This window comes from Callorhinus ursinus, unplaced genomic scaffold (assembly GCF_003265705.2).
Source record: "Callorhinus ursinus isolate GAN/ISIS: 27379988/994484 unplaced genomic scaffold, GSC_fseal_2.0 scaffold135, whole genome shotgun sequence".
In the NCBI taxonomy this organism is placed as follows: Eukaryota; Metazoa; Chordata; class Mammalia; order Carnivora; family Otariidae; genus Callorhinus; species Callorhinus ursinus.
Window position 1 is genome coordinate 4,873 of NW_027397197.1, and position 24,273 is coordinate 29,145.

At 44.1% G+C, this 24,273-nt stretch overlaps 2 protein-coding genes and 2 pseudogenes across 2 annotated transcripts; 1 reads left to right on the plus strand and 3 right to left on the minus strand.

The window, feature by feature from the left end:
• Nucleotides 1-1,203: 1,203 nt before the first annotated feature.
• On the minus strand, nucleotides 1,204-1,613 carry LOC112815868 (histone H2B, gonadal-like; annotated as a pseudogene).
• A 734-nt stretch (nucleotides 1,614-2,347) lies between these two features.
• On the plus strand, nucleotides 2,348-2,794 carry LOC112815867 (histone H2B, sperm-like). The gene has a single exon (XM_025862111.2). The coding sequence runs from the start codon at nucleotides 2,348-2,350 to the stop codon at nucleotides 2,792-2,794; it is 447 nt and encodes a 148-aa protein (XP_025717896.2).
• A 10,492-nt stretch (nucleotides 2,795-13,286) lies between these two features.
• Nucleotides 13,287-14,268, minus strand: LOC112815866 (histone H2B-like). Its single transcript, XM_025862110.2, has one exon. The coding sequence runs from the start codon at nucleotides 14,256-14,258 to the stop codon at nucleotides 13,857-13,859; it is 402 nt and encodes a 133-aa protein (XP_025717895.1). The 5' UTR covers nucleotides 14,259-14,268; the 3' UTR covers nucleotides 13,287-13,856.
• A 9,529-nt stretch (nucleotides 14,269-23,797) lies between these two features.
• On the minus strand, nucleotides 23,798-24,243 carry LOC112815865 (histone H2B, gonadal-like; annotated as a pseudogene).
• Between the last annotated feature and the right edge of the window lie 30 nt (nucleotides 24,244-24,273).

Genomic DNA, 24,273 nt, shown 5'->3' on the forward strand with positions numbered 1-24,273 from the left:
TATAGGAAAAGGAAACAATCAAAGGAAAAAAGTCCATGCGCCAAGAAAAAAAACACAATGAGTGTTAAAGGGCATTACCATTATCCTATGTCCTCCTAACCATCAAATCACTTGAGGTAGAGGAATGAGTCGCCTTAGTTCTCTTAATTGCCAAGCAGCCTCCGCTTATTTTGATGCAAAATGATAGGGACAAGTCCCACTGTGACATCTGCATGTTGACACTTCCACCACCCTGGTTCAAAGGAAGCACTTCAACAGAAACCCACAGGCAGACATGTCAACGATCACGTCACCTTGCCCGTCAATCTCTAGGCACAGGAAGGCTATTATTGGTTCAACCCTGGTCACCCCACCACCCATTGGGCTAAAGGCCGTGGATCCTGCGCTGCCAATTGCTTATTGGCGGCTGCCAGCGGAGGCTGGGAGCACAGCTGCTCTCATTGGACGACCCCGTCATCCAGGCGTAATTGCCGGGCAGGAAGGCTTTTGTGTCAAAATGGAAAGATGGTAAGCTACCAAGGCAGAGAATCAGATAAATTTGAATGAAGTAAATTATGCCTTTCTTTTTTTATTTCATTTTATTTATTTATTTATTTATTTATTTATTTATTTATTTATTTTTATTTTATTATGTTAGGTTAATCACCTAATGTAGGGCATTCACAAGGTCGGGAGCTTGAGTAGGGCACGTGTCTAGATAGGTTGAGTTTTCTGCACGGTGTTTGTGTCCTCTTTTATGTATTTAAGTGAAATAGGATGAGGGGATACTTTGAGGGAATGTGAATGGGGTAAGGGTGAGTTTTGTATCTGCTACAGTGCTTCACTTGTTGCATTATAAGCACACTCGGAAATTATAAGACACTACTCGACACAAGTTGGAGAAGGAGAATACAAAAGGCAAGTAAAATTATTGTGGACCCACCTGTGACCATAAAGATTTCCGAAGGCACTGACCTGAAGGAATGGGCCATTTAGGAATGTGATAAAATGCACCAGGGTCAAGGGAAATCATAAAAGACTGCCCAAACACATATATTAAAGGGACTTGCTCACGGTAAAGGTGTTTTCACTATGGGCAGAATGGCACAGGTCCAAATGCTAGAGTAGGTGACACTCTGGAGATATACAGGGCTCTTGTGCCAAGTTAGGTGGCTCTGAAAAGAACCTTTGTTTTGCGAGGTGGTCAGGCGGTCCAGAGGCAGCTCATTCGCGTCTGTTGAACATGATGACGGCCTTGGTGGCCTCGGACACAGCGTGCTTGCCAATCTCCCCGAGCAGCAGCAGGCACACGGCTGTCTGGATATCCCTAGTGGTGATGGTGGAGCGCTTGGTGGAGCAGGCCAGACGAGAGGCCTCCTCGGCGATGTGCTCGAACATGTCCTTGACGAACGAATCCATGACGCTCACGGCCTCCTGCAAGAGGCTCAGGCCGTCGTGAACATGCCTCTCAGAACACTGGCGAAGTAGGTGGCTTAACTGTCGGGGCGGCGGCAGCAATGGGGGCGACCTCCGCACCTCAGCTGCTTCTGCTTCGGGCTCTTTGGGTCTGCTGCCGTGGGCTCCTCGGTGCCGAGGCTTTTCTCAGAAGAGGTCTCACAGCCAGGTTCAGCCATGTGGGGCTCCCCTTCCCGACAGCTCAGAAGGAAGGGCACTGACGGCGGCTTGAGGGGTGCCGCCCATTTATAGTCGCTGCATTTCCTGAAGTCACTGGCAAGTCCTATCTGATTGGACGAAATGCAAAGACAAGAAGCGAGTCACTGAGCCAAGCCTTGTCAGATCTAATTGCTTCCCTCAAGCTTGACATCGAAATCAGGCGGCTTCTAATTTTCTTGTGGCGGCCGCCAGAAATAGGTTCAAACATTCCATGTAAAGGTGTACTTTACCTCCAGATGTTGGGTCACGTTCTTAGGGTTGTGAAATACAGAGCAACAGCAAGCTCTGTGCTGAGGTTGGACCCCGCTTGGGAATCGCTCCCTCTCCCCCTGCCCATTCCCCTATTCCCCTCCCTGTCTCTCTGACTCACCTTGGAAAAAACATTTCCATATTGGAAATCTGGAGGAAACTACACCTTTACATGCAATGTTTGAACATTTTTCTAGTGGCCGTCACAAGAAAATTAGAGGACGCCTGATTCCGACTCTGACTGAAGAGACGTCAAGCTCGACGAGGGCAAGCAGTCAGATCTGACAAGACCTGGCTCAGTGACCTGCTTCTTAGAGTTGCATGCTGTCCAATCAGATAAGACTTGCCGGTGATGTCAGGAAATGCAGCGACTATAAATGGGCCCTTGCTGCTCAAGCCACCGTCAGTGCCCTTCCTTCTGAGCTGTCGGGAAGGTGAGACCCACATGGCTGAACCTGGCTGTGAGACCTCTTCTGAGGAAAGCCTTAGCACCAAGGAGCCCACAGCAGCGGACCCGATGAGCCCGAAGCAGAAACAGCCCAGGCACGGAGGCTGCTGCCGGGGTAGTAGCCGCGGCTGCCACCGCCTTGTCTGCCGCCGGCGCCGCCACTGCCCCGACAATTTCGCCACCTGCTTCTCCAGGCTTCTGAAGCATGTTCACGAGGGCCTGAGCCTCTCACAGGAGGCTGTGAGCGTCATGTATTCGTTCGTCAAGGACATCTTCGATCGCATCGCCGAGGAGGCCTGTCGCCTGGCCCGCTTCACCAAGCGGTCCACCATCACCACCAGGTATATCCAGACAGCTATGCGCCTAGTGCTCCCTGGGGAGATTGGCAAGCACGCCATATCCGAGGCTATGAAAGCCGTCATCAGGTTCTACGGACGCAAATGAGCTGCCTCCGGACTGCCAGACCGCCTCGCAAACCAACGGCTCTTTTCAGAGCCACCTTACTTGGCACAAGAGACCTGTAACTCTCCAGAGACCCATCTATTCTAGCGTTGGATCTGTGCCATTCTGCCCGTTCTTTTTTTTTTTTTAAAGACTTTTTTATTTATTGAGAGAGCCATAATGAGAGAGAGAGTGCATGAGGGGGGGACGGTCAGAGGGAGAAGCAGGCTCATTGCTGAGCAGGGAGCCCAATGTGGGACTCGATCCCAGGACTCCAGGTCATGACCTGAGCCAAAGGCAGTCGCTTAACCAACTGAGCCATCCAGGCACCCCTGCCCGTTCTTAAAACACCTTTGCTGTGAGGAAGTCCACTTTAATATATGTGTGTGGTGCAGTCTGTTATGATTTTCCTTGACCATGTTACATTTCATCACATTCCTAAGTGGCCCATTCCTTCAGGTCAGCGTCTTTGGGATTCTTTACAGTCACAGCTGGGTCCACAATAATTTTAATTGCCTTTTGTATTCTCCTTCTCCCACATGTGCCAAATACTATCCTATAGAGAATTTCCGAGTGTGTTGATACAGCAACAAGTGAAGCACTGTAGCAGATACAAAACGCTCACTTACCCCATGCACATGCCCTCAAAGTATCCCCTTATTCTAATTCAGTTAAATACATAAAAGTGGACCCAAACACCGTGCAGAAAACTTAATCAATCGAGAATCATTACCCTATTCCATCTCTTGACCTTGTGAAAGGTGATTAATGTAACAAAAAATAAATATAAATAAATAAATAGATAGATAGATAGATAGATAAATTAGTAAATAAATAAAATAAAATAGTAAGACATACTTCACTTCCTTCAAATTTATCTGATTCTGTGCCTTGGTAGCCTACCATCATTCCCTTTTGACAAAAAAGGCTTCCTGCCCTGCAATTATGCCTGGATGATGGGTTAGTCCAAAGAGAGCAGCTGTGCTCCCAGCCTCCACTGGCAGCAGCCAATAAGCAACTGGCAGCTCAGAATGCACGGCCATTGGCCCAAAGTTTGGTGGGGTGACCAGGGCTGCACAAATAATAGCCTTCCTGTGCCTGGAGATTGAGGGGTAAGGTGGTGAGATCGTTGACATATCTGCCTGTGGGTTTCTGTTGAAGCGTTTCCATTTAACGAGGGTGGTTGATGTTTCAACATGCAGATGTCACAGTGGGACAAATTAATGATATCAGGAAAACAATTCAAGAACAAATCTGAGAAGTTCAACAAAGAGACAGAAAAAGAACTAACCTGAAAATTTGAAACTGAAGAACACAATGAACTGAAAAATTCAATAGAGAATGTCAACAGTAGACTTGAATGAGCAAAGGGGAGACTCAGTGAGCTCGAAGACATATCAATTGAAATTATACAACTAGAAATGAAAAAAGAAAAAAAACAATGAAAAGAAATGAAGAAAGCCTATGTGAGTTATGGGATACCATCAAAAATAATAATGTAGGAATCATTGGCACCCCAGAAGGAGAAGAGAGGGAAAAAGAGTACAAAGCTTACTGAAAGAAATCATGACTGAAAACTCCACAAACATGGGGAGAGATGTGGACATCCAGGTTCAAGATGCTAATAGGTCACTTCAAAATTACAATCCAAAACATGCTTCACTGAGACACATAACAATCAAATTGTCTAAATCCAAAATCAAAGAGAGAGTTCTAAAAGCAACAAGAGAAAAAAATTTTTTCTCTCATACAAAGGAAGCCCCATAAGTGTATCGGTGGATTTTTCAGCAGAAGCCTTAAAAGCCAGGAGAGGATGGGATGATTGATATATTCAAACAGCTAAAAGAAAGAAACTGCCCGCCAAAAATACCTGACCCAGCAATGCTGTCCTTCAGAATTGAGGTGAAATAAAGACTTTCCTTAATAAATAAGAGCTGAGGGAACCTGTCGTGACTAAACCTGGATCGCAAGAAATGCCAAAAGGAGTTCCTCAAGCTGAAAGAAAAGGACACTAAATGGTAACACCAAATATATGAAAATATACAACACACTGGTAAAGGTAAGCATATAGTCAGATTCAGAATACCCTAATACTGTGAATGCGGAGAGGGGCTGACCGGGTAACCTGAGAATAAAGGATAAAAGATAAAAGTATTGAAATCTGCTGTAATATCAACAAAGTGTTAATCGATATGCACACAAACACACATAGACAAACACGTAAACAATGATATAAGAAAAGTAAAAGGAAGGGCAATAACAGAATGGAGTTGGGGTTGTGACCAAAGTTAAGCTGTTGTCAGTGTAAAAGAGAATATTATACCTACAGGATGTTGTATGTAAACCTCACGGGAGTCACAAAGCAAGGATCTACCATAGATACACAAAAGGTAAAGAGAGAGGAATCAAAGCACACCAGTATGGAAAATGGTCAACTTACAAAGGAAGTCAACAAGAAAGGAAGAAGTGAAAAGTAGAATTACAAAACAGCCAAGAAACAAATAATAAGGTGGCATTACTAAGTATATCAATAATTACTCTCCTAATGGAGTGAATTTTCCAGTCAAAAGACCTACAGTGGCTTAGTGATCAAAAAGCAAGATCTAACCAAAGGCTGCCTACAAGAGACTCACCTCAGCTCTAAGGACACACAGAGGTACAAAGTGAAGGGATGGCAAAAGATATTCCATGCAGGTGGAAACCAGAGAGAGCAGGGTTAGCTATACTAATGTCGGACAAAACACACTTTAAGCCAAAATGGTAATAGGAGACAGAGATGGTCATCAGGCAATGACGAGGGGGTCAATTTTTCAGGAAGATATAACAATCATAAATATGCACTCCCCACTGGAGCACCGAAATATATTAAGCAAATTCTTAAAAAACCGAAAGAAGAAATAGACAATAATATGATAAAACAAGGAGACTACAATACCCCAATTTCTTAAGATGTTATTTATTTATTGGACAGAGAGAGTGAGCAGAAGCAGGGAGAGTGGCAGGTAGAGGGAGAGGGAGAAGCAGGCTCCCCACTGAGTAGGGAGCCCAACATGGGGCTCTATCCCAGGACCCTGGGATCATGACCTGAGCTAAGACAGACACGTAACCGACTAAGCCACTCAGGCGACTCCAAAAGCCCACTCTCAATATTGGATGGGTCCTCCAGACAGAACATCAACAAGGAAATATTGGACTTGAGCCATACTGTAGGCAAAATGGTCTTAAATGGATATATATCGAACATTTCATCCAATAGCAGCAGAATACACATTCTTCACAGGTGCACACAGAGCATTCACCAAGGTAGATCACAAAACAACCCTTAGCAAACATAAGAACATTAAAATCATACTATCTTTTCCGACTACAAGCCTATGAAATATCACTAAGAGGCAAAAAGTTAGAACATTCACCAGTATGTGGAAATTAAACAACATGCTTCTTGATAACACTTGGGTCAAAAGGAAATCAAAAGGGGAAATCCAGAAGCAAATGCAAATGGAATCACAGCATATCAAAGCATATAGGTTGCAGCTAAAGCCGTTCTAAGAGGGAAACTTACAGTGACAAACACCTACATTAAGAAGCAAGAATGACCTCAACCTAACTTTTCACTTCAAGGAGCTAGGAAAAAGAAGAACAAACTAAACACAAAGTCAAGAGAAGGGAGAAAGTAACAAAGATGCGAGAGGAAATAAATGTACCAGAGACCAGAGGAAAGGATGGACAAGATAAGTGAAACTAAGAGCTTTTTATTTGAAAAGAGAAATAAATCGGTGAAACTTTTGCTAGGCTAACTCTGAAAAACAGAGAGAGGACTCAAATGAATAAAATCAGTAATCAAAGAGGAGACATTACAACTGACACCACGGAAATACAAAGGACCATGAGAGATTGCTACAAATGGTTATATGACAACAAATGGATCACCTAAAAGAAATGGATAAATTCCCAAAACACACAACCCACTAAGACTGAATCATGAAGAAACAGAATGTGACAGGCCAATATCAAGTACAGAGATTGAATCATTACACAAAACCTGCCAAAGCAGAAAATCCCAGGAACAGATGTGTCCCTGGTGACTTCTACCTAAACATTTAAAGAACCAGCACCAACACTTCACAAATTCTTCCCAACAACTGGAGAGGAAGAAATCCTCCCAAACTCAGTTTACAAGGTCAGCATTACTCTGACCCCAAAACCGGATCAGACCACTATAAGGAAAGAGAATGACAGACTAATATCCCTGATGAATATAGACACAGATATCCTCAATAAAAGAAAAACCATTAGCAAACGGAATCCAAGAGCAGATTAAAAAAACATCATTCACCAGGATCAAGTGGAATTTATCTCTGTGATGCAAGGATGGTACAACATAGGCAAATCAATAATTGTGATACACAGCATTAAGCAGACAAAGGATTAAATCATATAATTGTCTTAGTAGATGCAGCAAAAAGTATTTGATAAAACTTAATACCCTTTTCTGATTTAAAAAAAAATAAAACCTCTCAGGAAGTGGGGATGGAGTGGACACACCTCAACATATTAAAGGCCATGTGTGACAAGCCCACAGCCAACGTCATACTTAATGGTGAAAAGCTGAAAGCAATTTCTCCGAGATCAGAAACAAGATAAGGACGCCCAATTTCCCACTTTTATTCTACAAAATATTGAAAGTTCTAGCCAGAGCATTTAGGCAAGTAAAAAAATGAAAAGGCATCCAAATTGTAAGGGAAGAAGTGGAACTGTCACTTTTTGCAGAGGACGTAATATCACATATAAAAAACACTAGAGACTCCACCAAAACATTGTTAGAACTAATAAATGCATTCAGTAAAGTTGCAGGAAAATCAAACTGCAAAAATCTGTTGCATTTCTCCATACTGCAAATGACTTATAAGAAAGAGAAATCAAGAAACCAATCCATTTACACTCGTATCATAAGGAAGAAAATAACCGGGATTAAATTTAACCAAGGAGGCAAAAGACCTGTGAACTGAAAACTATAAGACGATGAAGAAAAAAATTGAAGAAGACACAAATAAATGGAAAGATATTCCATCCTCGGGGACGGGAAGAGTTGGTATCGTTAAATGTCTATCCTACCCAAAGCAATCTAGAGAGGCAGTGCAATCTCTACCGAAATTCAATGGCATTTTTCACAAGAATAGAACAAACAATCCTAAACTTAGTATGGAACCACAAACAATTGAGCAATCAAACAAACACAAACCTGAAAATTTGCAGCGAAGTCTTGAGAAAGAAGAACAAAGCTGGAGGCCTCACACTCCTGGATTTCAAACACATTTACAAAGCTATAACAATCAAAACCGTATGGTATCAGCATAAAAAAGAGATGCCCAGATCACCCGAAGAGACTATAGAGAGCTCAGAAAGAAAGCCATATATATACAGTCAATTAACTTACAAAAGGAGCCAAGAATATACAACGGGGGAAAGAAGAGTCCCTTCAGTGGTACTGGGAAACCTGGACAGCCGCAGGCAAAAGAATGGAATGGGATCACCGTCTTACACCATGGGCTAAAGATTAAACGTAAGACGCGAAACCATAAAACGCCTGGAAGAAATCATAGGTGGTAAGCTTCTTGACACCAGTCTTGGTAATTTATTCATTTATTTATTTTTGGATCCGACACCTAGGTGAAGGACAACGGCAACAAATATAAACACATGGGGCTACATCAAACTAAAAAGCCTCTGGACAGCAAAGGAAATTGTCAACAAAATGAAAAGGCAACCTGGCCAATGGGAGAAAATACTTGCAAATCATGCATCTGATAAAGGGTTAATATCCAAAATACAAAATGACGTCCAAAAACTCAAGAGCAGAAAAAAGAAAAATCAAACAACTTGATTAAAAACTGGGCAAAAGATCCGAATAGACATTTTTCCACCGAAGCCTTACTGATGCCCAACAGATACGTGAGAAGGTCTTCTTTTCACTAATCAGGGAAAGACAAATCAAAGCCACAACAAGGTAAAACTTCTGACCAGTTAGAAGAGCTAAAACCAAAAAGACTAGGAATAACAAATGCTTGTGACCGGGACGGATGGAAAAAGGAAGTCTTGTGAACTGTCGGTAATGTCTGGAATGTAATTGGTGCACCAATGAAGAAAACAGCATGGAGGTTCCTCAAAAAATGAGAAGTACCGTATGATGCAACCATTCCACTTGGGGGTATTTACCGGAGAAACGGGTACAATTAATGGGCACTAACATGTTCATTGCAGCATCATTTACGACAGCCAAGATATGGAAACATCCTAAGTATCCGTTTCAGTCCGCAGGATATGGCCTGGTTTTACATGATTTGAAGTCAGACCGTCCTGGGTACAAATCCCAGCTTTAGTATTTACCAGTTGTGTGCCACTAGGGAAGTTCCCCGTGCCTGTGTTGTCTCATCTGTAAAAAAGGGAATGACAGTAGTACCCACATCAGAGGGTGGTTATGAGCATTAAATGAGATGGTGGAAGTAAAATGCTTAGCCCAAGAGAGGAAATGAGCACTAAATAAATATGGTCTGTATCATTTCCTCTCACATGGCACAGGAATTCAGCCCATTCAACCAGCCCTGAACTTCCTCTCCACAGTCTGGTTAATTTCCTTCAACGAGGTGCCTGGGAAGTGGGTATAAGGAGGGCTTTGTTGGCCGCTAAGCACCCTCCCACACTCCCTTCTCCTGTGAGGTTTTAGCCTTGGCAGAAAAGGTGTACATGGCATGCTTTTGCACTCCTCGCCACACGTGTTTTACTGACAACTGTGGTGGGTTGAGATCTCTGACGTGTCTTTTGAGAACCATCAAAGGCTATCCTGCCAACTCCGGCAGGCCTTTAACCAGTTGGCACCTCCTGTACTTCAGCACATGTTTTAATAGAGAGCCCACTCTGCTACTCTTCTCCTTCCTAAGACAGCAGTGTTTTGCCACAAAACTAAAACGATCTAAAAGAGTTGATCAGTGTTTTCTTTAGCTCTGCTGTATACGGTGAATTATTCCCTGGAACTAGCCGTCCACCTCCACTCACCAAACATCACTGGAATGTAAGTAATGTTCTGACCAGTGGGTTGTGAGCAGCCTAGGAACTCCACTCTATGTACGTCTCTCTGAGTCCAAGAAGGAAACCAACATCCCCTGTGGTTTTTAGGAAAAGGGGTCTGAACAGAACTTTGGGGATGAAGGGTGGGCCGTGGGTGAAAAGTATTATGGAATGCAATACATCCCCACGTGTGGTATACGTGCCTCTGCAGGCACACGAGATGTTTTTAAGTGACACACAGATATTTTTTCTTACACTTAAGCAGTTTAGTTAGTGTGAATTTAAAATATATGAACACCATGTTATCCTGTGATGTTGCAGATATTATGGCTTAGGAAAATGTTTTCAAAAATCTTGAAAATAAGTTTCTTAAAATAGCTCTATTCAATAAACAATTGGATTGGTGATATGCACATGTAGCAAAAAGCTTGAAACTGTTAGAGGAAGGACTTTGCATGCCATCCAAATGGTTATAAGCTTCCGAGTCAGAGAAACCTCATTCAAACCTGGTCTACCACTTACCAGCTGTGTGACTTTAGGAAAGTAACCTAATTTCTCTGAGCATCAGGGGGAAATGGAGGAGAATAATAGTAGCAGCTTCACTGGACTGTTGTCAAGCTGAAGCCAGCAGCTTTACAATGTAGTGGTGTGAGGGCCAAAAACCTAGCACCGGGTGTTCTGGTTTCCAGTGCTACCTCTTCTGCTGACTAGCGCATTGACATTGAGCAACTTACTTCATCTTTCTGTGCTATGTCTCCCCGTCTGGAATATGGGACTCTTAGAGGGTTAAATGAGTTACCACATTCGAAGTGCTTAGAAATATTTCTAGTATATATGAGGCATTATGTGTTTCTTAGATTAAAAATACCTGCATATAAAGCTCCTGACACCTGACTCCTAGTAAGTCCTCGTGAAATGTTCCCCATTGGTGGTGCTTTGTGTTGCTAGCGCCTGAAACAAAGAACTCTACAGTCAGAATTTAATTAAGAAGCAGCATTTAATTGCTCAGGACACATGCAGAATTGGCAGGGTCCAGCAGCTCTCTGCAGTAAAAATCAAAACACAGGGCCGTGGCCATGGAGGCTGGGCCTTCTTAAACGACTGCCAGGAGTGGGGTTGGAGAGAGGCCCCAAGCCAGCTTTCTTTATCCTGTTAAAATAGGTGTGGGTCATTCCAATGAAGAGAAAAGGAAATTAAGTTTCTGAAAAATTAAGCAAGCCGCCTAATGCCACACAGCCTATAAATGATAGAACTCGGAAGGGTGCTATCTTGATGCAGAACTCACAGCCCAAGTGGAGGAATAGAGAACCTGTCCACTGGGGTTCTGATGAAAGGGGTATTTTACGGAAATTCCTATGGTAGAGGTATGGTGATGATGATAGTAATGTAACAGCAATACCAGTAACTGAGATTCAGCCACTATTACTATCTCTAGACATTGTCCTATCTCCCAATCTAAAATAAAACCCCTCTTCTATGATACCATTAACACTCTCTTCCTACTTCCTGACCGGGATCCCTTTTCTTTCAAAGAGTACCCGATTTCTATCTCCATTCCTCATCTACCTCATCTCACTCCTCAACCCACTGCTGTTTGCCTTTTCTTTCCCAACCCATCACCGCCTCTTCTGGGACTCTAGAACATCTGCTCTCATCCGTCTTCCCGTATTTATTCAACGACTACTGAGTCCCTACGAAGCGCCATACATAATACTCCCTCCTGATATATGACAGCAAAGGAGACAAGGTCTCTCTTCTCAGGAAGTTCACATTCCTGGTAAAAACAAAAAATTGGATCTGCTGACTGAGTGCTCTCAACAGCAGTTCACTCAATGATGGAGACGATCACTAACAGCGGGCCACATAATGGTCATACCCTCAGAATGGATACTGTCATCAGGGCGAACCTGTTTGCGCACCTTCTAAAGGTAGGTAGAGCAGAAAACTCCAGGCAGCACACTGACATTCTTAATCTTAGGGCATCTTGGAGCCCTTCGTGTGAGAAAATGCAAAATCACTCACTCAGGGGTTGTGAAAACTCCTTTTGAAGAAAGAGGAATGAGTTGGAGAATGAAGTAGGGCGATTAGTGTCGGGCTTGCATTTCAATGAGGTTAAGAAAGAGATGGGAATGCTCATGAAATTGGGAGGAATAAAAGAGCTCAGATGAACTTACAGCTTTCAGATCACTTCTGATTGGGGAAGGTAGGCCTAAACGACATCAGCAAACAAACCACACAATACGTATCTCCGGGCTACAAACTTCTCCGAAGTGCCTCCGATGAAGGGGTTCCCTTCCATAAATTTAAGGAATTTTTAATATTGGAACATCGATAACTTACTTAAATAAACCAAGAGAAAATAGTGTTTGCAATGGCTGCTGAAGCTACTGGAAGGGCATGTTTGATATCTAATAAGTTACATGAAATGGCTTAGAAAACCAAAATTGTCATTCTGAGCACATAGATCTCAACAAAATCTTCATACCACCTTTGCTGATGAAATGCTACTATCATTCTTATTAGAGCCAGAAAGTGACAAGAAATCTCTTTATCAGCATTACAGTCAAAAGGTATCTGTGAATATTTGCAAATTAAATTTTAAGGAGATATAAATGCTAAAAAAAAAAAGAGAACCTAAATAGTTTTAGTTGATCTGATTGCCCTGCAAATGAGTAAATACCTAGGATAGCTTTATCTTGGGAAACTTTACACTCTTAGAAAGAAACAGGAACCTTAGCCAACTCTAAGCAAATGCAACCTAAAGTCAGGCATGGCTTTTGTTTGTTTGTTTACACATAGACATATTTGCAGTGTCTAGTCCAGATACAGTAGATACAAAGGATTCTGTTGAGTGAATGAATGAGCCATATTTTCAATCTTTAGGTAGTAGGAATGGTGGGGGTGGGCTGAGAAGATAAAGGAGATGACGAATTTAAATGAGAGGTGGTAAGAAGTAACCGAATACAGTTTTCTTCAGCACCAGGAACATTACTTCAATTGTATGACTTTTCTCCACATTTTCTTATGGACCCTGGTGGAGCGTGTGGATCTCCTGCGTTCAAGAACTGATATTGCACTTACAAGTTTTGGGACTCTGTGCTCTCTAGATCTGAGTTGCTTCTGTAATAAACTAGTTATGATAGCATTGTTTTAAACACCAGATAAAATAGTACATGTAAATATATGCTGTAAACTAACAAACATTGTATAGTGCTACGGTGATATTATCACAAATAGGACAATACTGCTTTCTCTGCTGTTGAAATAAAAGACCTGATTAAAAAAACACACAAAACAAAAACAAGTAAGTGAATAAAGAGGAACCACCGAAGCTGTACTGTCAATAATATATGCCAATATTTACTGTACAAAATATTAAGACAGAAATGTTCATATATATTCCAGAATCCATTTAAAAATTTAATAGGAATCCATTATGTCACGTTAACATAAATTTCAAATGCCTATGAAAAATATCTTTTCTATAAGAGCATAAAGGAGATTGACGTTGCTTCAGATACTTAAAAATCCCTTCAATAACCCGCCTAACAGAACTCAGACGGATTCTGATATCAGCTTCTGCACTTCATCTGTTGCCATATCACCCATAACGAACCTCTGGAAAATTCACCACACGCTCATGAGAGAATGAGAGAGAAAAAGTTAAACAACATTATACCAAAAATAACCCCCATTGAGGCGGACCTACAGAAATATCGAACAGAAATGACCGCGTAGGAAAGCCCAGAAAAGCGGCATGGTTAAGCAGAGTCCACAGTTGTCCAAAGGAAAAACTGCACGCAAATATAGATGAAAGCAGTGCCGATCATGTTTGGTTCAAAGTAAAACTACTTTAAATATCCACAGAATGCCACAACGAGAACAAAAACTCTAGAGTTTGTCCCACTTTTTTAAAGCCTACAGGCCGTTTTCCCGCCAAGTGAGGTGGCTCTGAAAAGAGCCTTTGGTTTGCAAGGTGGTCAGGTGGTCTGGAGGCAGCTCATCGGCAGACGGTGTACCTGATGATGGCTTTGGTGGCCTCGGACTCGGCGTGCTTGCCAATCTCCCCGGGCAGCGGCAGGCGCACGGCTGTCTGGATCTCCCTGGTGGTGATGGTGGAGCACTTGGTGGAGCGGGCCAGGCGAGAGGTTTCGTCGGTGATGCGCTCGAAGATGTCCTTAACGAACGAATCCAAGATGCTCACGGTCTTCTGCGAGAGGCTCAGGCCCTCGTGAACCTGCTTCAGAACCCTGGGGAAGTAGGCGGCGAAACTGTTGGGGCGGCGGCAGCAGCGGCATTGGCGGCTTGGCTGCTCGTGCTTCGGGCTCTTTGGGTCCACTTCTGTGGGTTCCTCCGTGCCCGGGCATTCCCCAGAAGAAGTCTCACAGCCAGGCTTAGCCATGTGGCACTCGCTTTCTTGACAGCTCAGAAGGAAGGAAGATGGTGGCTGCCGAGGGGGCGCTGGTCCATTTACAGTCGCTGCATTTCCTGACGTCACAGGCAACTTCCATATCTGATTGGACAAAATGCAATGCAGGGAAGCGGGGCTCTTTGCCAGGCCCTGTCCCCTGTGATGGCACACCCTCGAGCTTCACATCACATCGGACAATCGGAGAAGGAAATCCGGTGCCCTCTAAACTTTTTGGGACCTCGGTCACAAAATCTTTCAAACATTCATTTTCATTGTGCATTTAGTCGGCTGATTTTCAACATCAAAACAGTAACAGACCTTAAGAGAGTCCTGATTTATTGGAATACTTTATATTGCACATATTACCTTATTTCTGATAAGCAGTAAGTGCCATTGGATCAGCACATGCTAGAAACCAGGATGCTCTGGAGACCCAGCTTCAATGTGTCCATCTCTTAAAATGACACCAAAGGTAAAGTGATGGTGATGGAAAGGCATGAATACATAGGGAGAGAGGAAGAAAATGATGCCTGGGTTTAAACAGGCATGTGTAACAGGAGGTAGCAATATTGGAGCACCTTCCTTTCTATTCAATTGCTTTGTGTGTGTTGGGGGGCAAATTTTTTGGCAGGTCGGGAGCAGCACACAAGAAACAGAGACATAAATTGGACCAGTCCATTTTCATTTATCTACACAAAGATAGTATATTAAGTTACAATTAAGAAGTTGGGGGGGATTTCAACTGGTCATAAGTAATTACACATCTCATAATAGCTCCTGGTGGTGCCTGTTTCTAAACGCTGTAAGGAAAGGCCAGCAGAATGGGATAAACCAGAGCTGAATTTATTTCCCCATGTTTTCTGCACAAGAGCAAGAGGTGAGGATATGAGATTGGGGTGGTTGTCTGTGGAACTACTGAAATCCCTGGGGCCCTGGGATCCTTCAGGTGTGTCCACAAGAGATAACCGGAGATCCCAGAAATTCTCAAGCAGAGCTCTCATGTGCGTGCCTGGCCTGCCCTGGTGGGACAAGACCTAGTGCCCACTAGTGCCCAGAGTAGAATGGAGAGAAAGTCAAGCAGCCACGAATCCCCAGCGAGCCTCCATTCTGTCACAGTCACTGGCACACCCTATCTTTTTTCTTGCCAAGCAACCAGATGCTGATCTTCACAGATGGCAAAACCACTACTCACAAATAAATCAGAACAGGCCTGGGCACGCAGGCCAGTTTGTCAGGACCGGTTTACTTAATTTTCCAAGTCACTACTATCATTGTCAGCTGCTCAGCCTAACCCAACAGGTGTTACTACAGGAGAGGAGAGGGAGAGGACGAGTCCCAGAGGGCCCATTCCCAGTGTACTGCAAAGTCCTCTTCCTCCTGACAGCCTGGAACCTGCAGCTAGCACAGATGGGTCCCCCTGAAGATCCTTTCCCCTCTTCTGGCTTTCCAGGCATCGTATCAACTAATCAGAGTTGGTATTAACCTTCCTGTTGCCTCTCTCAGAAATACTACAAAAACACGCCAGTGAGAAGAAAGGTCAACCAACAACACGTGTTCACTGATGCCCCGGCATGGGAGATTCGGGAAGACTTCACCAGAAGCACCAAAATTGTAGGCTTTTCAGCTTTGGCTTACTGAGACAGTCTGACCTCCATATCCCAGGCCCCTAGTTCCAGAGGAATGACTGGCCAATTTGGGGCCATTTCTCCTACCATTCAGAATGGACTGTTGTCCTGGGCTAAGCCACTATGGCTTGGGCAGGATGTCTCGCATGGCCAGCAGAGTGCTGGCGCAAATCAAGAGACATAATTGACGAGCCCCTGCCCCGAGTTCTGACCGAGACCCTCAGGAGAAATGGCAAAGACCATAGTCTCCAAACACAGCACACAAAGAGGTAGTCATACAGATAAAAACACCAGAACGGTTTTTAGTGTTTTTATCAGAATTTGCCAAGTTTAAAATTGTTTTCTTAACAGTAGTTAGGTAGAAAAAACAATACCCGAACACTAGAATTGCTGACCAAATATAAGTGTTCTTGGCTGGAAAACAAAACAAAACTAAACTAAACTAAACACCAATTTACACAAATTGTCTACGAAACCACCACAGGGACCTATATTACTCAACTCTTGTTGATCAGACATTGGATGTGGCCATCAGGGGAAGTCCCAGAGCTCGGACATGGCAGCTCTCTGTAGTTGAGGGAGCCCCTAAAAGGACTAAAGTCTGAGGACTGCCAGCTGACTGCATTCTCAGCAGCTGAAGCAGAGTCTGTCTTTGAGGAGAGTGCTGGTTGGAACATCTTCATATCTATGATAGCCTCATTATCAAATGATACTCTGGCCACCCAGGCAACTGTAGTTTGACAGTGGCTTTCTCTCAGCACTAGCTTTTGGCTTCCATTTCTTGGTGAAAAGAGGTATGTTATCACATTATTTGGGATTCCATTTTTAGGCACCGTGCCCTGTTGTCTGCTATCTTGCTCTCTATGCTTATATCCTGGCTTTACTACAATGCATCCACGTGTGCTTCCTGAATCCGGGATGTCATGGCTGCCTTAAATTTGGGGAAATTACCAGACATTTGTCTTTGAATATTATTCTTCCAAAATTCATCCAAGTTTCTGCTTCTGGAATGCCGCTGAGATGCACTTAATAACTACTTACCCCATTCCTTAAGTCTCTGCCTCACTTCCATCCCATTTTTGTATTTATCCTTCTATGAGGCATTCTGTCTTACTCCTTTCACCTCTCTTCTATTCACCCATTATCTCTCTCTGGTATGTGTCCTTTGCTCTGTAAACTTTGGTGAATCTTTTACTCTAGCAGCTACTATTTTCAAGACTAGGAAACCATTGAAGACATTTTTGATAACGAGTTGCTTCCTACTCTCATTTTACATCTCTTGTAATTATTTTTTAAAGATGTTACTTATTCATGTGTCAGAGAGAGAGAGCGAACCAGCAAGGGGAGCGACAGGCAGAGGGACAAGCAGGCTCCTCGCTCAGTAGGGAGCGCGATGTGGGACTCGATCCTAGGAAAGTGGGATCATGATTGGAGTTGAAGGCAGATGCTGAACCGACGGAGCCACCCAGACGTCCCTCTTGTAATTATTTATATAAACGTTTTAACCGTGTTTGGAAGTTGGCATTTGGTAATAATACTTTAGAACTTTCCACTTTGGTTTCTTGTTTGATTTTGAGAGGGACGGCTTGTTTTGGGATTGTGTGCTTGTGTAGGAGGACTTTATCTGCAGGAATCCTGTAACAACCTCAATTAAGGTTACTCCCCTAGGAAGGATTAGAAGTGCATTTGCCATGTGTCTGGGTTTCTGACCACGAACTGTTGGCATCAAGCTGGCAGTGCTAACCTGAAACCCAGAGCTACACAAGGACACTCTTGTGAATGCACATTCTCAGGGAATTTTTTTTTCCCCCTGACTCAGAACTAAGGACCGGGAATAGAAGTTTCATTAGCATCTCCTTTTCTCAGTAGGAAACAGTCCAGTTTTCTCAAAGTCTGTAGTCATTAAAGCACCACTTCACGCAAAGCCGAGTATGTAATGCGATGGGTCTTACTTGCTCAGGCCCATGTAGCAAGAGGTAAACAACAACAACAACAACAACAACAAAGTGTATATTCAAATAGCCTGAGTTCAGATACATGGTCGGCATCAAGGAAAATCGTTTTACTACTATTAATCTGAGCAATTCTCCTCTGACCTGATGCAAGTGGTGAGAAAGTCATCCATGCACAGGCCTGGATTCATATCCTTCTCCTCATGGTTAAAAGCATACAATTAGTCAAACAAAGAAACAAACAACAGGTAAAGTATAATTCCAATTTCCCACTCAATCGCAGAGGCTGAGTACCCAGTAAGACCCTTACTGCTTCAGCCTGAGACACCTGACCGCACACTAGGCCCAATGCTGCGGGTCAGCGGCTGCACATCTCTGATTGGCTAACTCACAGCTGACTGAGGCTTGAGTTGCCTTGACTAGAAGCCTCCATCATCCTCATGAAGCCGATCTGCAAGTCCTGAAGGTTTGTGATTTCCACAAGAAAAGATTACAGGCTTGGGAAGAATAGAATCGGCTAAATCTGGCCTACTTAAAGAGTTAGCTCCAGTTACGAGGGAGCCTGGAATAGGAATTGTTTCCTGAACTTTCTGATTTAGCGATTTCTGTACTGAGTTTGGGTCCTGTCTTCTGTTTTTCCATGAATTCCATAACAAAAGTAATGTTGAGAAAGTTGGATTGGGGGGGCACGTGGGGGCTGCGTTGTTTAAGCAGCTGCCTTTGGCTCACGTCATGATCCCAGGGTCCTGGAATTGGGCCCCTCATCAGGCTCTCTGCTCAGTGGGGAGCCTGCTTGTCCTCTCCCTCTGCCTTCCGCTCTGCCTACTTGTCCTCATTCTCGCAATCTCACTCTCCATCAAATAAATAAATAAATCTTTTTAAAAAAGTTTGATTGGGGACGGTAGAATTACTACTACTAGTTTCCCAGGGTTGTTGCTTATAATTTGTTAGTTAAGTGACAAATCCACTTCTCTCAATCAGTCTTTACCATTAACCACACTATTAGAGAATGAATGCTCACTGGATGCCCTGTGTCCTCAGTTGCCGTCAGAAGTCATCAGGGGTACTCATTTCCATATTGTCTAGGCTTCAACATCCATTTTCCCTCACTGCATCTTGAGTTTGTATCTGTCACACACCTTCACACTCCCAGTCTTCATGGTCTATGTGGTGCATTCAGTGTTGTTTTACTCATGCTCCTATTTGATTTCTGAAACTACGGAGCAAAACACCCAAAGGAGTGTCAAACTGTCCTAACAGATTCTATTTCTTAACATGACTTCTCACATAAAACGATACATATGAGACCGGTACGTAAGAGCAAGATGGAAAACCTTCGTGTGTCACATGAACAAACAGATGGACTTTGAAACAGCAGCAGTGAGCATGACAGAAAGGAAGTGCCTCAGTGGAATGCTGTTTATGCAAAGAGGCTCACCGCTGTATCTTTGAAAAGGGCCATGGTGGTGAAGAGCCTTTAGCTCCCCAAATATTTTTCCCCATCTTGGGGCACTACCAAGGACAATTTACTGGTTGTTGAATTCCCGGGAATGTTTCCCACTGGCCTTACAGAATGAATTCCGTACTTTTCCAAATCCTCTGACTGGATTTTTCAAATATTCCAGAGAAACAATAAGCAATAAACCTTACGAGGGTGGCCACTGATCCTAAATTCTTACTGTAATGATCCCAAGGACAGCCCTGGAGTTATAATGGCTCATCCGAGTTCTTCTACATTGGACCTAACAAACAACAAAACAACAACAAAAAACCCAGACTTGGCACCTAGTGATGGAAGAGGCATTGCACCCCTTCACGTCTTTGCTACACACAAAAGCCTTCTCTGGTATCCTTCGTTTTCTGGAACTGCCCACCCTATTTTTCTGGAAGTCATATTGTTCTGCCATAGCTAAATAAGTTTTGTGATGTGACAATCCAGGAGGTTCCTGGGGCACTTCTGATGGGCTAAGGAAAGTTTTTGGATTTTTGAGATCATCCAGATTTGTTTGGCAGGGAATGTCATCGTTCACATGGGCATTTACAAAGTATTTCAAGAGTAAAAATGCCATTCTCAAAATATCGACCAAATGTGGATTGCCAAAAATACCGTAATCAATTCCTAAAAATTGAAATCAGAGTATATTCACTTTTGCAGAGATAGGAAGCTAGAAATGTAAAAAATACAATAAAATTAAGGAACATTAATACCGTCTTGAAGAAAAGGGTGGTGAATGAGATCACCTCACTTCTCTAACGGGACAACTAGTAATCGATACGATGGAAGAAGCAGTGCATGTGCCCATGTACAGCTCGGGTTTCCTATCTCACATGGGTTGTTCTATCCCCCACCCCACCCCCCATCTGCACCAAAATCATATGAAGACATCCTTAACACCCAGGACCTCCAATGGGATCATATTTGGAGATAAAATCATTAATGAGGCAATCAAGCTAAAATCCCCTCTTTCGTTCGGACACTAATCCAAAATGACTTTTGCCTGTATAAAAGGGGGGGATGTTAACACAGAGACATGCACATAGAAAAGAAAATGTGGAAAAACAAAACAAAACAAAACAAAACAATGGGAAAAGTCAGTAATGTAAGAGTCCAAGAGAGAGGGACCAGGATCTGATTCTTGCCTCACACATCTCAGAAGGAAGTAACCTGGCCCATAACCCTTGATTTGGAATTCTAACCTCCAGAACTGTGAGACAATACATTTCTGTTAAGCTCTGCAGTCTGTGGTACTTTGTAAGGATAGATTTAGCACACTCATGCAGATTTTTATTCCGGAAGTGGGATAATGTTGTAACAAAGACTTAGGGAGTTGGGAGTGGCTCTGAAACTGGGTAATGTGGGCGCAGGGGAAGAAACTGGGTAATGGGTAAGGATGGTAGCGTTTTGAGATACATGACAGAACAAGCTGAGATTGCTTTGGGGGACTGTTGGATGAAATATGGACATGAAGTGTACTTCAGGTGAGGGCTCATACAGAAAAGAGGAGAGCTATGGGAAAGACTTTATCATCTTAGAGAATACATAGAGCATCATGAAAATTACGTTGCTAGAAATGTGAGTGAGAAGGGTGCTTCTGCTGAGATAGCAGATGGAAATTAGAGGCATGTTATTGGAAACTTGAGAAATGGCCATCTTTGTTATCAGGTGACAGAGTATTTGCCGACAGCATGTGCCAGTGTTTTGTGTTTGGTGAAGACTAGAATGTTCACACGATGAGCTGGGACAGATAAGCTGAGGAGATATGCAAGCACAGGGTTGAAGGCATGGCCTGGTCTCCCCTTGCTGCTCATAGTAAATGCCAGAGGAGAGACGTAAATTGAAGAAGGTAGCGTGAAATGAGATGAAACTAGCACGCGATGATTTGCAACCTTCTCAGCCTAACCAGGTAGCCTGCTTTGGAAAAAGGGGCAAGGGTGTGCCTGGAAAACGATCAGTTGGGAGCTTAGGCATGTGACACGTGGGTCCAATCGACCATCTCAACAGAAGCCAGGAATGGAGATACGGTTATGCAAGAGAAACGTGTGGAGAACCCCACTGTGCGATAGCTTGAACCCTTTGGAATGTAGGGAATGCCAACAGGTGTCTTATTCTGAGAATTTGATGCTGGCTGAAAGGTGGTTAGCCGGAACTCAAGGGAAAGAGATGGGACAGACAACACGAAGGAAAACTGTTGGGACAACTGGGATTTGGCAGGCGAGAAAAGGTCCCACAGCTAATCTCAGTGGGAACATCGACTATTCTTCAGGAAAGCGGGCAAATGACCCCACAGAAGGTTCAGTGACTGGCAGGGCTGCCACTGCCACTACAGACCCAGAGGCGCAATGCCAGGATCTGTAGAGCCATCTTCACCTTGATTCCTGAGACAAAGGCTGGCTCCTGGGTTCCAAAGTTTAGGAACACCTGGCCTTCAGAAGAAGGTACTGCAGCAGCCCTGGATAGGTGGGAGGCCGCCACTTCCCATGGCAGAGAGTGTGGGGCTACCACCCCTTGTGGGAGCAGAGCTCGGGGCCTAGAGCCAGAGAGGATTCTTTTCCATCCTCATGATCTAATATAATGTTTCCTACTAGGACCCAAACTTGCTCTGGGCCCACGAACCCTTGTTTCTCTTTCCAATACCTAGATTTTGGAATAGTAATGACTGTCCTGTGCCTGTCCGTCCATTGTGTTTTGGAAGCAGGTAACTTCTTGTCTCCTGTCACACATTCTCAGCTGGGCAGGAATTACGCCTCAGCATTAATCACAGATGGAAATGCACCCTCATCTGGTGTAGAGGATGTTTAGATGAAATTTGGCCTTTGCATTGATGCTGGAATGGGTGAAGACTTTTGGTGACATTCACATAGGATGAATGCAGTGTGGTCTTGAAGACATGAATTTTGGGGGCCAGAGGCCTGACTCTTATGGGTTGAACTTTGTCCTCCCATAATTGATATGTTGTATTCCTGATCCCTCGTTCTTCTAAATGTGACCTTAGTTGATGGTAGACTACTACCCTGGCATTACCCTGGTGGTCGTGTGCAGGTGAAGTCATTAAGTTAGGCCTCACCCAATAGGACTGTTGTCCTTAGGAAAAGGAGACATTTGGAGTCACAGACACTCACAGAGGGAAGACCATGTGAGTAGATATTATTTTCATGCAACCTGTAACAAATTTCAAGGGATTGAAGTCCCCCCACCCCAGTCCCACAGTGTGTTCTCCCTTCACAGATATATAGGAAGCTGGAAATCAATTAAATGGAAAGCACTTGGATAATCACCAACCACTTTCAAATTCAGCATGTACCTATAGGAAAAGGAAACAAAGAAGGGAAAAAGCCCATGCACCAAGAAGAAAATCACAATTAGTGTTAGAGTGCATTACCATTACCCTAAGTCCTCCTCCCCATTAAATTACTGGAGATAGAGGAAGGAGTCACCTTAGTTCTCTTAATTGCCATGGATCCTCTTACTTTGATGCAGCGTGATAGGGACAGGTCCCACTGTGACATCTACATGTTGACACTTCAACCACCCTGGTTCAAAGGAAGCTCTTCAACAGAAACCCACAGGCAGACATGTTGAAGATCACACCACCTTGCCCCTCAATCTCCAGGCACAGGAAGGCTATTATTGGTTCAGCCTTGGTCACCCCACCCCCCTTTCGGCCAATGGCCATGGATCCTGCGTTGCCAGTTGCTTATTGGTTGCGGCCAGCGGAGGCTTGGAGCACAGCTGCTCTCATTGGATGACCCTGTCATCCAGGCATAAGTGCAGGGCAGGAAGCCTTTTGCGTCAAAGGGAAAGATGGCATGCTACCAAGGCACAGATTCAGATAAAATTTTATTGAATTAAGGTAGGCCATTTTTTAAATTTTATTTATTTTTGTTAGGGTAATCACCTAAAGTAGGCTTTCACAAGGTCGGGAGCTTGACTAGGGCACAGTTCTAGATAGGTTGAGTTTTCTGCACGGTGTTTGGGTCCACTTTTATGTATTTAACTGAATTAGGATGAGGGGATATGTTGAGGGAATGTGAATGGGCTAAGGGTGAGTTTTGTATCTGCTACAGTGCTTCACTTCTTGCTGTATCAACACACTCGGAAATTCTCTATATGATAGTATTCGAAACAAGTGGGAGAAGGAGAATACAAAAGGGAAGTAAAATTATTGTGTACCCAGCTGTGACCCTAAAGAGTCGCGGAGACGCTGACCTGAAGGACTGGGCCACGTAGGAACGTGATGAAATGTGACATGGTCAAGGAAAACATAACTGCACCACACACATATATTAAAGTGGACTTGCTCACGGTAAAGGTGTTTTAAGAGCAGGCAAAATGGCACAGGTCCAAACACTAGAGTAGGCGGGTCTCTGGAGAGTTACAGGTCTCTTGTGCCAAGTGACGTGGCTCTGAAAAGAGCCTTTGGTTTGCGAGGTGGTCAGGCGGTCTGGAGGCAGCTCATTTGCATCCGTAGAACCTGATGACGGCCTTCACGGCCTCGGACACGGCGTGCTTGCCAATCTCCCCAGGCTGCAGCAGGCGCACAGCTGTCTGGATCTCCCTGGTGGTGATGGTGGAGCGCTTGGTGAAGCGGGCAAGGCGAGAGGCCTCCTCGGGCATGAGCTCGAAGATATCCTTGACGAACGAATCCATGACACTCACGGCCTCCTGTGAGAGGCTGAGGCCCTCGTGCACATGCTTCAGAACCCTGGCGAAGTAGGTGGCGAAACTGTCGGAGCAGTGGCGGCGGCGGTGGCTGACAAGGCGGTGGTAGCCGCGGCACGGCCACGGCGGCAGTCTCCGCGCCTAGGCGGCGTCTGCTTCGGGTTCATCGGATCCCCTGCTATCGGCTCCTCGGTGCTGAGGCTTTCCTCAGAAGAGGTCTCACAGCCAGGTTCAGCCATGTGGGGCTCACCTTCCCGACAGCTCAGAAG

Excerpts from the sequence above, each read along its gene's own strand:
- LOC112815867 (XM_025862111.2), top strand. The coding sequence starts at position 2,348 with ATGGCTGAACCTGGCTGTGAGACCTCTTCTGAGGAAAGCCTTAGCACC.
- LOC112815866 (XM_025862110.2), bottom strand. The coding sequence starts at position 14,258 with ATGGCTAAGCCTGGCTGTGAGACTTCTTCTGGGGAATGCCCGGGCACG.